The sequence below is a fragment of the Lipomyces oligophaga genome, assembly GCF_038497815.1.
Source record: "Lipomyces oligophaga strain CBS 7107 unplaced genomic scaffold V1516scaffold_4, whole genome shotgun sequence".
Classification (NCBI taxonomy): domain Eukaryota; kingdom Fungi; phylum Ascomycota; class Lipomycetes; order Lipomycetales; family Lipomycetaceae; genus Lipomyces; species [Lipomyces] oligophaga.
This window is the reverse complement of record NW_027117788.1, coordinates 300,221-315,473: the sequence shown is the minus strand read 5'-3', so window position 1 is coordinate 315,473 and position 15,253 is coordinate 300,221. Positions and strand designations below refer to the sequence as shown.

General features: G+C 41.7%; 7 protein-coding genes across 7 annotated transcripts; 3 read left to right on the top strand and 4 right to left on the bottom strand.

Moving 5' to 3' along the window:
• Positions 1-232: 232 nt before the first annotated feature.
• On the top strand, positions 233-2,520 carry V1516DRAFT_664147 (uncharacterized protein; the record flags this gene model as incomplete). Its single annotated transcript, XM_066920565.1, has 3 exons — positions 233-326; positions 1,796-1,890; positions 2,017-2,520. 3 exons carry the CDS (start codon positions 233-235, stop codon positions 2,518-2,520), a joined length of 693 nt encoding a protein of 230 aa, XP_066777219.1.
• Positions 2,521-3,965: 1,445 nt separating this feature from the next.
• V1516DRAFT_674659 (uncharacterized protein) lies at positions 3,966-4,922 on the bottom strand. The gene is made up of 4 exons (XM_066922128.1): positions 4,773-4,922; positions 4,356-4,715; positions 4,176-4,303; positions 3,966-4,126 (listed from the first exon to the last, which is right to left on the bottom strand). The coding sequence occupies exons 2-3, from the start codon at positions 4,713-4,715 to the stop codon at positions 4,292-4,294; spliced, it is 372 nt and encodes a 123-aa protein (XP_066777218.1). The 5' UTR covers positions 4,773-4,922; the 3' UTR covers positions 3,966-4,126; positions 4,176-4,291.
• A 101-nt stretch (positions 4,923-5,023) lies between these two features.
• Positions 5,024-6,296, top strand: V1516DRAFT_674655 (Alpha/Beta hydrolase protein). Its single transcript, XM_066922127.1, has 4 exons — positions 5,024-5,303; positions 5,361-5,909; positions 5,962-6,041; positions 6,091-6,296. Exons 1-4 carry the CDS (start codon positions 5,062-5,064, stop codon positions 6,153-6,155), a joined length of 936 nt encoding a protein of 311 aa, XP_066777217.1. The 5' UTR covers positions 5,024-5,061; the 3' UTR covers positions 6,156-6,296.
• Positions 6,197-7,621, bottom strand: V1516DRAFT_707298 (40S ribosomal protein eS1). The gene is made up of 3 exons (XM_066924173.1): positions 7,261-7,621; positions 7,160-7,194; positions 6,197-7,092 (listed from the first exon to the last, which is right to left on the bottom strand). The coding sequence occupies exons 1-3, from the start codon at positions 7,262-7,264 to the stop codon at positions 6,355-6,357; spliced, it is 777 nt and encodes a 258-aa protein (XP_066777216.1). The 5' UTR covers positions 7,265-7,621; the 3' UTR covers positions 6,197-6,354.
• On the top strand, positions 7,556-10,765 carry V1516DRAFT_690973 (uncharacterized protein). Its single transcript, XM_066923841.1, has 3 exons — positions 7,556-8,781; positions 8,839-9,383; positions 9,442-10,765. The coding sequence occupies exons 1-3, from the start codon at positions 7,939-7,941 to the stop codon at positions 10,544-10,546; spliced, it is 2,493 nt and encodes an 830-aa protein (XP_066777215.1). The 5' UTR covers positions 7,556-7,938; the 3' UTR covers positions 10,547-10,765.
• Positions 10,766-10,923: 158 nt separating this feature from the next.
• Positions 10,924-11,984, bottom strand: V1516DRAFT_685446 (uncharacterized protein; the record flags this gene model as incomplete). Its single annotated transcript, XM_066923619.1, has 4 exons — positions 10,924-11,181; positions 11,248-11,505; positions 11,563-11,592; positions 11,646-11,984. 4 exons carry the CDS (start codon positions 11,982-11,984, stop codon positions 10,924-10,926), a joined length of 885 nt encoding a protein of 294 aa, XP_066777214.1.
• A 1,056-nt stretch (positions 11,985-13,040) lies between these two features.
• Positions 13,041-14,767, bottom strand: V1516DRAFT_624819 (ferric reductase NAD binding domain-containing protein; the record flags this gene model as incomplete). Its single annotated transcript, XM_066919680.1, has 3 exons — positions 13,041-14,117; positions 14,165-14,287; positions 14,333-14,767. 3 exons carry the CDS (start codon positions 14,765-14,767, stop codon positions 13,041-13,043), a joined length of 1,635 nt encoding a protein of 544 aa, XP_066777213.1.
• Positions 14,768-15,253: the final 486 nt, after the last annotated feature.

Here is a 15,253-nt window from a genome sequence, read left to right as displayed (position 1 = left end):
TTCTCCTCCTTTTTTTCGCTTCCTTTCCGCGCTCGCGACGATCAATCCGTTCTCGTGGTTACTAGTTGGTGATACTTCTTGCTAGCTTCGGCTACCTACCGTCATTCGTTTTTCTTTCTCTGCTGCACAGATTCGGGCTTATTAGGTCCTGTTTGCGCTCTTTCCTCTGCATCCTTTTCTTTCGCCAAAATTTCACAGCATTTTACCTATCTACAACTTTTATTTGCACACAATGCATCGTCTATCTACAGCTAATCTATCAGCCATTCTCCTTTTTCTTTCTGTTTTGATTCTAGAAGTCGCAGCAGTCGCATCTGATGCTCCAGGTACGTGTTATTTTGTCTTTTTTTCTCTTTGTCAAACAGGTTCTTTTTGATTTACGTCAATATCCATTTTTTTCTGGATACTCTACTTTGAAATGCTGTTCTTCCACTGTTTCTCTCAAATCAATCACATTGTCCCCAGCGCGAAGCATCTTTCTACATATGCCATCACAATGTTCGATTATTGTATATCTTCTGGAAGCAACTGTCGACAATTCTTCATTCACTTTCACACATTCACATCACGACCGCAGGAGCTCACCTTTTGTGTCACCGACCCCTCTTCGCCATCACGGTTTCTGGACCCTTTCGGAGTCCTCGTGGGAGGAACTCTCGGCAATCCCTCGTGGTGCGCCCTCGTGTGAAAATCTCTCAAATCTTATTGCTTCTACGCTTCCGATTTAGCATATTCATCGTTATGATTCTCTCGGTCTATCTGCGTGACTCGCTCTTCTCTGAATCTGCTTTTCGTTGCTTGTCTCTCTCTTCTCTCGCCACTCCTCTCTGGCGCCGCGCGCAGCAGCAGCGCATTGCAGCAGCAGCTTTCTGGGTTGCATCTGACCCTTGCCCTCAGATTCCAGTCCAACCGCTTTCGATACATCAACTACTCTCAATCCCATACCCTACTATTACTACTTAGGACAACCACTACCCTAGATATGCCCCGTGTTGGCGCGAGCGCCCCTTGTTGGTAATCCTGAGGATGGAGATAATAGTGCAATTGATTGTGAGAAGTTATGAGACGATGTGCGAGCTGCTTTGGTTTGTGGTAGGGTATGCTGAGGGTCACAAGTGAGAGAGTGGTATGGAGCTAAATGAATGTTCGCGATGATTATGGAAGGTGGAAGTTCGGAAGCGGAATGAATTACTTAGACATGCCAATGTCAGCGATAGGGAATCAGCATTTATATTATCAATCTTGCATGGGCTGCGCTTTTGCACTAGCGCCGTTCCGACTTTTTTTCAAATTTACTGCTAGTCATCTCTGGCATCGGCTTTGGCATCGACAGCGGGCGGTAATTTTGGTCTGTCTGATTTTTTCGTGTTCTGAACCAGAACAGCTTAATTATCTTCTTGACCTATCTTTACTTACCCTTTTTGTCTAAAAGGGACTAGTGCTGTCCCCTAGATGGGGATCTTCTTTTTCCTTTTGCACTCCTGCGATGCGTTTTTGTGAGCACAGCCCAATACGCGCTACCCCTTACTCTATTTCCGCTATTTCGCTTTCATATTTTTTTCGCTAGCGTACAACCTCTTTTCGTGGTCTCAAATCACAGAATGTTCGTAATGAACTAATGTGTCTTGGGGTGTGTCTCGTTTTCGTCAACATTCTTACTAGCTCAATTGCTCATTCTTCATACGATGCTGGATTAGGATTGATTTTGGAAGACAGCAATTTTTATTAGAGTGACGACATTTTTGACAATTCTTGCAATGTTCTTGTTTTTTGGATTACTAACTTTGTTTTACAGCTTGTTATCAGCCATGTATTGATAATACCAAAATTATCTCAGGTTGCGATCGATATGACACAGAATGTTTCTGCAAAGATGAATCATATCAATTGGTAAGTTTGGTTTTTACTGTGTCTGTGGTTTTTCTCAGTTGCTCTTCTCAATCTTTTGAGGAATTGGGAGAAAAGACAAATATCATTTATATTATCGATGAGTTATTCTGACTTAATTTTATCAAGGCTTTGTATGGCTGTTTATATTCTCAGTGCACACCAAAGGAGTTGCCGTTCGCTCAGAATTTAGCGAATTCAAATTGTCTGCGCTTCAACATTCAGCCAGGCGCCAACCCACATCTTGCTAAGCGCTTTGATCCAGCCCAGAGGAATTACCAACGTGCAGGATTTTCATCTAGTGGCTATCTTTCACGTTCATCCAGTCGATTTTCATCTGGTGCTGGATATTCAGTTTCTACAGCTTCTTCCTCTGCACCAGTATCTTCCTTGGCTTATACAGATCCTCCTGCGGAGGCAAAGCACATTGTGAAGAGAATGGCCGACGTTGGCATGAACCAGTGCGGTCAATCATGCTTCTATTCCAAGCTTATTACAGCTGGATGCAGTCCGACAGATTTGGCATGCATTTGTTCGTCGGCTTATTTCAATGCAGTTACAGACTGTCTAGTGGATTCTTGCTATGACCAGATCCCACTTGCGTTCCAAGTGCGGCCAACTCTGTGTTCGTAGGCTTGCCATGATTTCTCTATTTTCGATCGTTTCCAATTTCTCGTCTTTCCTAATTTATTAATTTTTTGTCCTCCCCTCGACCTTTCAATGCTCGATCTCAATCAAATTTTCTATTTATTTTCTATTGTGCTTTATATTCGTCTCTCGTTTCGACGTCGGCGTGCGTCAGGTCAGGATTCAAACGGCAAGCTTTTTTTTACAAAGCATTAGGACATTTATCAATCAGCACGAACGGCCATATATATATGAAGATGGTCTTTGTCGATGTTATATGATTTCACACAGATGTATTCCCCACAAGAGCATGATGAAGATTGATACAGTTGCTGAATCTACAATACGGTCTAAAGTTGTAAATTCTTGTTTGTGTTACTTACCTATTTTCTTTTATTTTTTTTATGTATAATTTCGGTATTGTTCAAGCGTGTATTGTTTCTGTTTTACTTTCGAAGTACCCTGATATTTATTTCTCGTGTTCAATTTCTTTTCTCTTTAACTGATATTTCAACATAATTTCTATATTTATATTTATTTCTTGGATGTGTTGGCTTGGAAATGGCTGTTGGACTGAAGTACAACTGAACCACAGACGAAGAAAGTAGCAAGAACCATCATGAAAAGGGTTTATTTGTTTATTTATCTAGAGATAGTGAACTAGAGTGAAGCTCTTGAAGAAGAGGTTATTGAATGTTATTGTGATCCTTAAACAAATTGATTAGTGTATATTGTGGCGGTAGATACTAGGCAGTATCGGGGGAAGGCGATATGACGTCAGAATGAGAAGGGTAGAAGTTAGAAAGAAAAGGCACCGTCTCAACGTGCAAAAGGGTGTGATTGTCAGCAGATTTGACAGGTGCGCGACGGTAGTAGACAGCGGATAGCAGCCTGGCGACGAGTGCGGGATTAGTATTTAACAGGAACCCGACTCAGTGCGGTGCAGATAGAAAAAATCTATTAAGAGACGGAATTTGAGAAATCCGAGCGAGGCCCGAGAGGATTAATCTACGCTCTGGACGATGAACGTCGGAAAGAGCTGCGATGACGACTCAGGTTATTTCGACAATCTTGTTTTCAAGACGGCCGCTGTACCTGTCGCTGTCTCTGTCGCGGTCTCAGGCGCAGGTGCGAGCGCAAGTAGCAATAGTGGAGCAGCAGGAGCAGCAACAGGTCAGACTTCGGTAGCAGCGACAGCGACAACTACAGGATCAGGAACAACGGCTACAGGATCTACACCAGTACCAGTTCCAGGAGCAGGAACTTCGCAGGCACCTTTGCCGACAATAAACTACTTTCGTACATTCGATTTGGTAGAAGAAAGCAATCCTTCCATAGCGGAAAACGATGCTCCTCTCAGTCTGGCCATGTTTGGAGCTCGAAAAGGAAAACGGTATCCAAGAGTGTTCTGAAGGTAGTAAATAATAAGCAATAACTTATCACTTTTCTATGTAATTCCAAGATAGAGTGCATGTTAACCAACACTGCCTCGGACGACCATTACAGATTCCTCACAACTATTCACTCTTGCCACGCCTCGATTAACCACAGCCAGCACCAGCAGCTAGTATTTCATTTGCTACTGTAAATCTACATTATCCTAGCTTATGCCCTTTGAGGTCATATTCTCTCTACTTGGCTGAATATGTGATAACTCTTACCACTTCTAGATCTCCATAACCTGGAATGATTGCCGATTAAATATATTTCTTGCTTCTTATACAAGTATTGCCATTGCCATTGCCATTGCCATTGCCTGTGAATCTAGCTACTCCATTTAAGCAGTTCCCTAGAAGGATTATTATCAGCCCGAGCCAGATCACAAAGAGACGTGAACTTACCTCCAAAAACTTGTCCACAAATCCTTTATGCACAAACTTCTCGGGATGCTCTTCCTGCTGAAAATACTTGAAAATCTGAGGGCGCTGCTTCCAGAAATTTAGAGTCTCCTGATACTCCATCTGTCCTTGCGCATATAGGACCGAGATAACTGGCAAGTTGCTCACAAATCGCTGGCGCTCAAACTCCTGTCTCAACTTGGCCCGCACAGTGGCAAGCGGCATATCAAGCTTATACAGGCGCGAAATTGTGGGAACCGCTCGCAAAAATCGACGATATAAGTGCAAGGTCGCGAATCTCGCGTCAAGCGCATTCGTGAATACTCTCGTCTTGAGAGCTGCATTAGTTGGCTTTGTCGGCATCTAGCACTTTATTAGTCCTCAAGTTTCCGTCTTGCAGCTGCTGCCTGCTATACATACTGCTATTTTAATTCGTTATTCCGGGATTCTGGACCGTCTTTGGCTATGTTATCCACAATTATTGAATTTTCCTCTTTTGGCCGCTTATTCCTTCTTTCCTCTAGTTCCAACACTTCAATTTCAAAGCTTCTGATTCGCCCATCTTGCAGCTTACGGGACTTGTGCCTTGAGATAGTCACGTGATACGGACCAGTCGGCTGCTATAATTTTACATACTGTACAATATGCTCAACTTGTTATAACCTTTTTATAATTGACGCTTAAATAAAATTCAATCGTTCCAATCACCATGATTGTACGAAATATTGGGATTGTACGATCCTGTATATCAAGATTTGAGATTCAATACTCCCATAGTCTTCAGCAATGTACCAGATCATCATTTTCTACCACGACGATTGACGATTCGCCTGTAGAAATGGAATACTTACAATTCAATCCTGCATCGGCAACAAAACCCGAGAAAAGTGCTCCTATGGTCGTGCTACATGGCTTACTAGGATCTAAGCAAAATAACCGGACCGTTTGCAAGTATGAAGACGAGCATGCTTGATCTTTGGTCCAGCTTTTACTAATCCGGGGGCACAGACGGTTCGCAAAGGATCTGAACACAACCGTATATGCACTTGATATGCGCAACCATGGCGATAGTCCGCACCGGAGAGTTCACGACTATCCACATCTGGCGAAGGATGTCATTTTCTTTCTTGAAAAGCATTTAAAAGATCAACCCGCTGTTGTGCTAGGCCATTCGATGGGCGCCAAAACCGCTATGGCCGTTGCGCTCACTCGACCTGATCTTGTATCGGCTATGATTGCTGTCGATAATGCTCCTGTTTCTGCTGCACTCGGGAAAGATATTGTCAGCTACGTGGATGCCTTGCATATAGTTGAAACGAAGAAATTAAAGTCCGTTCGTGATGCGTTCAAGGCACTTGAAAAGTACGAGAAGAACGCAGACATTCGAAACTTCCTTCTTACCAACGCCATCCGAACTGAAGATGGCTCCGTAGCATTTCGAGTTCCTCTCGTAACTTTAGCCCGCTCGCTGTCGCATATCGCAGAATTCCCTTATGATCCTCATAAACTTCGCTATGAAGGTCCCTCGTTATTTGTTCGAGGAACAAGGTCTCATTAGTATGTCTTCAGGCTAGAACCGTTTATTATAATAATTCTGACTTCATTATAGTGTGCCAGACGAATCTATACCTCTTATAGGCCAGTTTTTTCCAAGATTCATCTTGAAAGACATTGATTCGGGCCATTGGGGTAATTATCATGCTCCATCTGTTCCACATCTATACTGACCCTCTAATAGTCATATCCGAAAAAACGAACGAGTTTGTACGAGTAGTAGAGGAATTTCTTATAAAAGACGACTAAATATATTTAAATATCTAGTCTGTCAAATATAATCCTGTAAGTAATCTAATTATAATAGTTTATTGGTCCAAATACACCAGAATTTTCATATACAAATGTATCTTCAACAAATCATATGCAAAAAAAATACATACACATACACTCTCAGATCCCGCTCACTAATTTCTTTGGGAATCTTCCTCGCAATAACTTTTATAGTTTAAACAGTCTCAAGAACAGTGTCCTTGAACTCACGTTCAACCTTCTGACCAGTCTCAGCAGAGCCTGAACCTTCTCCGTGAAGAGCCAGAAGAGTACCAAGATCAAACTTGGGTTGCTTCAGAAGCTTGACCTTACGGATGTACACATTCTGAAGAGGGAAAATGCTCTGAGTAGTCTTCTCAATTTCCCGTCCAATAACTTCGGGAATAAGCTTAGCAGTGAGCTGTGCGAGTGTTCCACTCGAGGCCTGGCGAGTAATGATCTCAGTCATCTTCTTGCGGATCTGACGAATCTGGGCAGACTGCGCATATGTTGTCTTCTTAATTTGGTTGCTAGCACGCTTTGTGAAGGCAATAGCGAACAAACGGACAAGGTAATCATCAGTAGTCTTGACAGTAACATTGGCCTCAATCAGAGTCTGCCACTTGCGAACAAGCGACCGTAGCTTGTCTGAAGTGAAGTCAAGACCATGAAAGTTGGTAAGAGCATTCTTTCCCTGGATTTCATCAATGCGTAGGCGAACCTTGCGGAACGCATGGTCCTCAGAACCACCCTGAAGATCGGCAAGAGAAACTTCGAAAATACGACCTTTGAGCGAGTCATCAGCGCTCTTGAGACCAGTAGAACGGTTAACAAGAGTCTTTCCTACGTCACGGTTCTCAAACATCGAGGGAGCTTTGAGACTGTACCAGTCTTTGCGGGAAAAGGGATCGACGACTTTCTTCTTGATTCCCTTCTGTAATATGAATTAGTAAACTATTCTCGAGGTGATCATTTACGAAACCACTGCTTGCGAGACATACCTTTCCCTTCGACAATCTTTTATTCTTTCCGACAGCTATATTCCAATTAACATCCACTAATTCAAAATTTAAAACGAAACGTCAGTAAAGACAAAACTTACCCATGATTAACTACTGATTAAATAAAATAATAAAAAGTAGACAAATCGACGAACAATTCTGCTACCTCAAAAATCTAAACTAGATACCAACTGCCGAACTTCGTCTCTCAGAAGGTCCTGCAGTTGGGAGACATTTGACCAGCGCTGCCAGCTGAGCAAAGCTGATCGTGACTGTTATATAAGATTAAGCCCTAAAATCAGGTCATATCACCTGATTTATAACACGTGATTGCTCGGAGGTGGTATCATATTTGTTCTCATTTGGATTGTTTAAGAGCAGGCAACAAGCGATTAAGGATATCCTAAACAGGTAATATCGAACAGTTGCTTGGAATTAGTGAATTGCTGTTATATGAAAAATAACTACTAAAACAAGCTGTCTGTTTTGATGCTACTTCTTTCTTCTGCTATTTGAAGGGCGTACTGGCTCAGATTCCATTGGTATAGAGCCAGCACAGTTTTGCTTCGAATAAGGGTCTCTAAACATCTCGGCTCACGTCTTCCAACTTATCTGGGATAATCGCCATCGGCTCCGGTCATTAGGTTACCTTCACGGAGATCGAGTGAAAGAGCTCCGGCTAATTGATTTAACGTGTCTCTAATTTAATCAGTCTCGGTCAAAAATGTCTAGACATCAGTTGCTTTTAGCCATTCGAATTCACTAATCCCCCAAGTTTGATGTACCAGCAAACTGCTACAGCCAAGGCCGTCTTGAGCCAGGAACAGCGGTCTCATAAAGGACAGCAGCAGCAATTATCGCAACAACAAGTGCGGAAACCGCAAAACTCGCAACAATCGCTGCAAACTTCATCGTCAACTTCTTTTTTTACGTCGGCTTCAAATATCCTGCAAACTCAAGCTGGTAAACAGCAACAGTACCGGCAACAGCCACCACTGCATCAATCAACCCCATCTTCGGCTTCGTCCCAACCCCATAATATACAACAACATATCGGCCATAATCCACACCAACAGCTGAATCAAGGTCTGTTGTTCGCGGCCTCCGCCGCAAAGCCCTCTTCTACTTTACAAACTTCGTCGACAAACTTTCAGGTGCATCACCAACAGATCCAACCTTCTTCTGCTGTTTCTGTCGCTGCTTCCAGTACTGCTACTGGCCCCGCTGCTGTTACTGCTGTCGGCGCAGCAGTTCCATCTACAAACACGCCTTCCAGCAAAATGATCCCTTCATCTGGCCACACAGTTGCTGCGACTCAGCGAAGGTTTCTTGCATCACCATTTCCTGTGCCATATCACGGCCCTGCGAGTCCTAGTACTCCAACCGGCACCTCCGCATCTAGCCCCTCTCGGATAATGCTTTCTTCCCCCAATCTCCATGGTCGTGATGACAATTCTCTGAAAACCTACACAATGACTCCGCCATCTGTTTTACAATCTCTGCTCAAAGATAATCCGGATGCTGGATATCCGGATTTCTATCCGTGGACCGGTTCCCAACCTGAAGATTCGCTGACTGAAAGCTATATTCAGCACGGCTATGAAGACAAGCCCTTTTTATCGGTATGACCACTATATACATAGATTTTATCAAATTTAGAGGCTAATGCAAAACTTTAGAATGAAACTGGATCTGCTCGATCAAATCTTCTTTCAACATTGCGAAAGCAATCGACCCTTGATTTACTGTCCGTGTTCATGACCAACGCGATGCAGAAGCGTGAAGAAATCAACAAAATACAATCTCCTTCAACTTTTAAGCCTCCACCGCGAGTGACACTCACTGATCAGAAGCGAGAAGCTTGGCTGCGTGATCTAGTTACACCCTCAGTTCCTTTGCGAAGATTATCCCGGACCATTCCTCATGGTATTAGAAACCGAGTTTTAGTTGAACAATGTTGCAATAAAGCTGTGCCTATTCATCGTGCGGTGTGGCTCGCCCGTTGTGTTGGTGCAAACGAGCTCCGAAGTTTGAAACGGAAAGGTAACAGTGCTTCTCTAGCTGATGCTGAAGCTCAATGGATACGTGAATGGACAATTCAAGTTGCCCAATTTATTGAAAAAGTGCTGTCAGAGTGTGGAAATAATAGTGACACTTTAGCCTCAACACCAGCAAACACACCTACAACGCAGCCTCCCAAATGGCGAACTCGGGCTGATTATATGTATGTATTGCAGAAATATTTTTTCAATCGGTCGAGTGACTGACTTTTATTCAAATAGTATTCGATTTGCAGCTCATCTATACTCCGAAGATCTCTTGGATAGAGCGTATTTTTTGGACTGGACTATTTTATTACTTGAAAAGATCCCGCTAGAAAGGCTTCCATTGCCTCTTGTTCTTATCCGTCTCTTTTGGAGTCGTCTGATTAAGCATCCCGCCAAATGTAAGAAGTTGGCACAAGTCCTCTTGACTCATATGAAATCTATGGCAGGTGAGATTGAAGCCAACCGAACAGCCCGTTCACAGCTATACCAAAAACTACAAATGCAACTTGCAATTTGCATTTGGGAACTAATGAAACAAGTACACGACGCCTTTCTAATACCTGAGAATTGGCACTCCGTACGGTCGGTGCTTTACAAATCAGTTCGAATGGCGAATCCTGATAAATCTATTACGGACAAAGTTTTTGAGACCATCGCTTTGGAAAACATGTCACTCTCTAGACAAAGTACATTATTTGACACCTCTAATTCTTCTAAAGATTCCGAACAAGAGCAACGAGCTAGATTAATTTCCGTGATAGCTTCTGCTTCAATACCTTACGATATAGATGTGATATCAGATGAGCTAATTCTAGCAGCCTCTATCCCTCCATCTTGTTATGACGGTAATGATCCACAGCAGCTGGTTGATGTTCTATGCGAATGGGCATTATGTGAGGAGCACTCGGCGTCCAGAGTTCTTCAGGCTGAGGAATATAATTTAGCTGCGAATGAGGTCAAGGATAATGCAATCAATCTACCGAACGAACAGCGTACAGATATTATCAGTTCTTTATTTCGCAAGTGGACGTCAATGAAGAAGCCAGTTTTAGATTCACTTTTCAAATTTTTTGATAGCTTTCTTGACTTGGAAAACATCAATCTTGATCTGGCGAAACTCTTCCTCGCTCAACTAGTGAACAAAGGTGTCTTGCTACCCGATATCTACATCCGCAAGCTAATATCACGAGGCATATTTTTGTTACCAGACATGAAGCACAAAATTCCATCACATCGATTCGTGTTAAAGCATTTACCACTTGACGAGTATTCGATCTCATTACAGAATCAACGTAATACACTATTAGCCAACAACCAACCAAAAGCCGGCATAGATTGACAGAGACATGATGAATGCCGATATATACTATTGTATCAATTATACACCTTGATGGGATTTTTATAGGTTAGGATAAATTGGAGTATGGGAAGTTAGTTTGTCTTGTAATTTAGTCTGATTTATTGATACTGTCTTTTTGGCATTGATTGTATAATATTCAAAACAAAGATGGTGAGATAAAGAATAATTATTTAATATATGAATTTTATGCTCTTTTAATTATGAATTTTAAATCTATGTCTGAAAGAAAGGCTTTGAGATCTGTGTGCAAATGAACACTTACTTATCAGAGATGTGAAGACTATATATAGATTTAGAAATTAGACATAAATCAGAAACGCCAGCGGATATGATTAAGTTGGTAAACAAAAATGTTCTTAGACCGAAAGATTACTTAGAGCTTTTGTTATTGCGGCATCAATATCGTTTCGATGGAAAACAGGGCCATGCCCAGAACATAAAGCTTTGTCCTTTAATAGTTCTGTAATGTGGTTAATATCAAGATTCTCGGTCTCTGGATGATTAGAAAGAAGGTCCCAAAGCTCTTCTGGTGACAGATAATCGCAATGTGCCTTTCGACCGGGGATATGTGTAGCAGTTCTGAAATCTTGTTCTTCACTCTGAGGATGAAATTTCTAGGGCGGTTAGTTTTCTAGAGTTCCAGTTGTGGTTCCACAAAGTGGCAATTATACAACACATACAGGAAATGATACTTTATGGGGGATCACAGAAGCTTGAGCAGGAACGGCAGTAAGATCTGAACGAGAATTCGAATAAGCAGCAGAATCACGAGTATGAGCAAGAGTTTCTTTCAAAATTTGATTCTCGGCTTGCATCCAATCAAGCTCCTTTTGGATATGGACGTTTCGAGTTTCAAGTTCCTTGATTTCTTTGCGAGCATCCTCAAGTTGGTCTTGGAGTTCTTTGACATGCTTCTCTCGCCTTTCCCGAAATGCACGCTAGCAGTTCAGTTAACTTCTAGTATGCAAAAATTTCAACAAATTCGTCATGCTTACCTGCGCTGCTCGGTTTTGTGCTTTTCGTTTCTAAGCAATTATTAGATCACACTCCGAAGTCGTTCTCATAATCGTATGCATACCAATTGAGGGTCATCATCTTCATTTAAACCGTCCTCAAATATTTCATTGACTGCTCCGGAATTCATTTTATTTTCAGCATCTAAATAAGAATTCAGTTGAGTCTCAGGAATCTCGACAGTCTGCGAGCGAGGTATGCTCGGCCAAGTAGGCTGAGAGTCTAGCAAATCTGAAGCGTTCGCCATGACTGAACCATGTCCTTCGAAGTTATCGGCAGGCTTAGAGATGTTGTGATTATTATTAATATTGTTAGTATCGAAGCTAGTTCCGGAAGTAGGAACAATCATTCCAGCGAAAACTTGATTATAAAACGGGAAACTACTGCCTTGAGATGATGACATTGTGAATATCGTGATTTACTAGTTTCAAAGTGTAGCCAAAAATGTTCTCAAATAATATTACTTATCCCGATATTATTGATGATGTTTGAATCACCAGAATACAGAAGTTCAACAAATAGTATAAATCGTGGCGGCTCAGATTCACAATTGCAATGATCAATCAGCCTCGAATTTAATTAAACATTGCCATAGTTTTCGAAGTATAGAACTGGGAGAATGCATTTTACGAGCGGCTCTTGTACGGGAAACTTAAAACTAGATCGGTTCGAAACTGTGTTCGCACCATTGGGATTTCAAGCAATTGCTGTTAGGCTGGCCTCTATAGACAACATTCCTTTAAATCAAGATTATGAATTAACCGGTATTTAGGCAGTAGCTGAAACTGTTGATACATTCCAATAAAAGACTCATAATAATCTCTCGTTCCGATTCATAATTAGTAAAAAATTGCAGCACTCACGATTCCAGCGTGGTCTCCCACCGCAGTACTAAGTGAGCCCATAGTAGCTTAACTGGAGAAAATCTGACGGGGTTCTGTGCTTTCTACTAAGTATGACCGCAACTGACTAAAAATTAAGAATAGGGTGCTGTATCATAACGTAAAAGAATTATCTCCGGCTTCATAAGGAAATTGCTTGATCAAGCGAATGAGTTAGCACCTACTCAAGTCTACTCAATTATCTCTTACGCGCTATTCAATTCATGGCAAAGCTACCTTTTGTTACTAGGTTTTCTAAGATTTTCTACTGCGTAGAAGAAGGAATGGGGTATTGTAGTTGTTACTAATAGCAATTCTGCAGCATTTGGTAAATGTTTTGTTGCATTTGTTCAATTATTTCGCAACAATCCCTGAAATAGGATTCGACATCGTATATGTGCAGGGTGATTAAGAATTAGATCGGGACCAATGAAGAATCACATATTCTGTAAGACTTTAAAATTCACATAATAACAGCGCCACCACAATTCATTGCAGTTGTCACTTTCCTAAAGTTTATGAAGAATCAGAAACATACGAAGATAAGAAGCAGTAAAAGAAGATTTAAAATAGAACAATCATGCCCAAGCAAACTCTTCCTCGAATAACTCAACACGGCCGTTTCCTTTGTCGAGGTTTTCAGTCACAGATTTACGACAGACGTCTGACATTGCACCCGGAGCACAGACAAATATTCCAACAGAAGAAGGTGCTTCATGTATAATATTTGATAAAATTTCGTCAAATTGAGGACGCTTGCCATATTGAAGATCCAAAACTTTCAAGGCACCGCTCGTATGAGTAACAGACGCGTCGGATAAGGAATTAGATTTCTCACCCTCTTCCATATCAGAAACAGAAGAAGGCTTTTCAGACGATGACCCATATCCAAAGTCTCCATTCTGAGGACCTGTAACATGAATGTGTACTTCAATCTTACCAGACGCCAACACATCGTCCAGGAATGGCTTCACAGCAGGAATCAGTTCATCGTCACGAGTAGACCAATGAATGATAACAGTTTGTCCATCTCTTCCCTTCCTTGCAATCTCGGTAGCATAATTCAAAATAGGAGTGATCCCAACACCACCAGCAACGAGGACTATCGTGTTGAATCTGAAAATAGGAAATGTCTCGCCATAAAATCCTTCAACCCAGACGTTCATGGTCTTAGACTGCCCCTGCTGTCTGTTGACTCTGTCGTAGATTGTACGGGTCATACCAGCATTAGCCTTCATAATGAAGTAATATTCTCCATCCCGAACACCAAGAAGAGTAAAAGGATGAGATTCCCAAATTTTATACTTCATGATATACAGATAGGCATATTGACCAGGACGAATCGGCCACTTAATCATTGGTTTCACGCGCATTAGAAGCGATCCACCAAACACCTGTGTTTTAGCGGTCACAAACAAGCCGGAATACAGAATGCGACAAATCCGTAAAACATGATCACCAACCCAAATACCAACACAGGCCCACATATATTTCCAATAGTACCACTGGTAGTAGTCGTATTCGTAGATGTGAAGATAAGTATACGGAATGAAGACAGCTGCAAGGGCAATATGGAAAATATGAAAAATCTCGTAAAAATAGTGTCGCAGGGGATAAGCACTTTGAACTAGTATCACTCCAGCAAGAATAGTGGCCTTATGGTGTCAATCTCCATATGAAAAAGGGAAACGTGGATACTTACTACAGTACCCCAGACGATTGAGATTCGATCCCAAATCTTTTCGATGTAGGAGGCCCGTCCACCATCATAAATATAAACCAGACTGTAAGTAATTGAATGGATTACGGCCTGAATAAACATCCACTACTAAATTAGCAATCTTATAACAAATATTAAAAAGAAACATACTCGTCCGGTCCAGCGATGAATAACATTAAAAGTTGCCATAGACCAACCTGAGATATATGAAAGAATATTATTACGACCGGCAAAGGCATATAACGAAGGAATCATAACTGTGCAAAAAATACCAGATCGATCACCAATATATCGGGCCCATTGAGCAGCGGGAGTACCAAGTTTCGAGTTTTCCTCAAATACATCTACCTGAGGCCAAAGAAAAATGATATTCAAAACGCCATACAAAATTTGGAGCAGTGTCATCCAGCGAAGGGGAGTAATATTGAAATCAAGGCCGCAAAATCGATTTGGCTCTGCATGCTTTCCACCGAAAGTTGCAGGCAACACAATATACTTTCGGAAAGCAGTAACAATCTTGTTCGGTTTTCCTTGTTCAATCTTAAACAGACGACCTCCATACCAAGCAGAGATAGAAATGATCATGAAAATGCCCCAGTAGACTAGAAGAATGTTACCATAAACTGTACTAGCCCACATATTTTCATAGTAAGCATCTTGAGTGCGATAGGGCGTGTCAAAAGTAGTACTGTTCACGAGAACAGGCTTGTCAGGAGTGACATTTTCAGCAGTAAAGTCAATTTGATCAATATAGTCTTCTTTGGCAGTGGCAAGAACATCTTCATATGACTCAGAGACCTCTGTATTTCCCAGAGAAGAGCAAAGTCCAGTAAGAAAATTCCAACCTCCCTTTTGAGCATTTGACTTGCATTTATCAACACACAAAGCCATTGATCCCAAGTAGATGTCATCTGTACAAGCGCAAGACCAATTCAAACCACTTTCGGAATTTTCTTCTGCACCAGGAAGGTAACGCTTGCGAAGTTTACTTCCCTTGCCGCCTTTACCACCATGTCCCTTTTGTGTTGAAGCTTCTTGACAACCACTTGTAGCGTTGAAAGAAACAACAAA

What these genes read in the sequence shown, in the direction of transcription:
- V1516DRAFT_674659 (XM_066922128.1), bottom strand. Translation starts at nt 4,715, where the DNA reads ATGCCGACAAAGCCAACTAATGCAGCTCTCAAGACGAGAGTATTCACG.
- V1516DRAFT_674655 (XM_066922127.1), top strand. Translation starts at nt 5,062, where the DNA reads ATGATTGTACGAAATATTGGGATTGTACGATCCTGTATATCAAGATTT. An exon ending in AATAACCGGACCGTTTGCAA is followed by an intron (nt 5,304 to 5,360) that starts GTATGAAGACGA and finishes CCGGGGGCACAG; the next exon opens with ACGGTTCGCAAAGGATCTGA. An exon ending in CATTGATTCGGGCCATTGGG is followed by an intron (nt 6,042 to 6,090) that starts GTAATTATCATG and finishes ACCCTCTAATAG; the next exon opens with TCATATCCGAAAAAACGAAC.
- V1516DRAFT_707298 (XM_066924173.1), bottom strand. An exon ending in AAAGATTGTCGAAGGGAAAG is followed by an intron (nt 7,093 to 7,159) that starts GTATGTCTCGCA and finishes TTCATATTACAG; the next exon opens with AAGGGAATCAAGAAGAAAGT.
- V1516DRAFT_690973 (XM_066923841.1), top strand. Translation starts at nt 7,939, where the DNA reads ATGTACCAGCAAACTGCTACAGCCAAGGCCGTCTTGAGCCAGGAACAG. An exon ending in AAGACAAGCCCTTTTTATCG is followed by an intron (nt 8,782 to 8,838) that starts GTATGACCACTA and finishes GCAAAACTTTAG; the next exon opens with AATGAAACTGGATCTGCTCG. An exon ending in CGAACTCGGGCTGATTATAT is followed by an intron (nt 9,384 to 9,441) that starts GTATGTATTGCA and finishes TTATTCAAATAG; the next exon opens with TATTCGATTTGCAGCTCATC.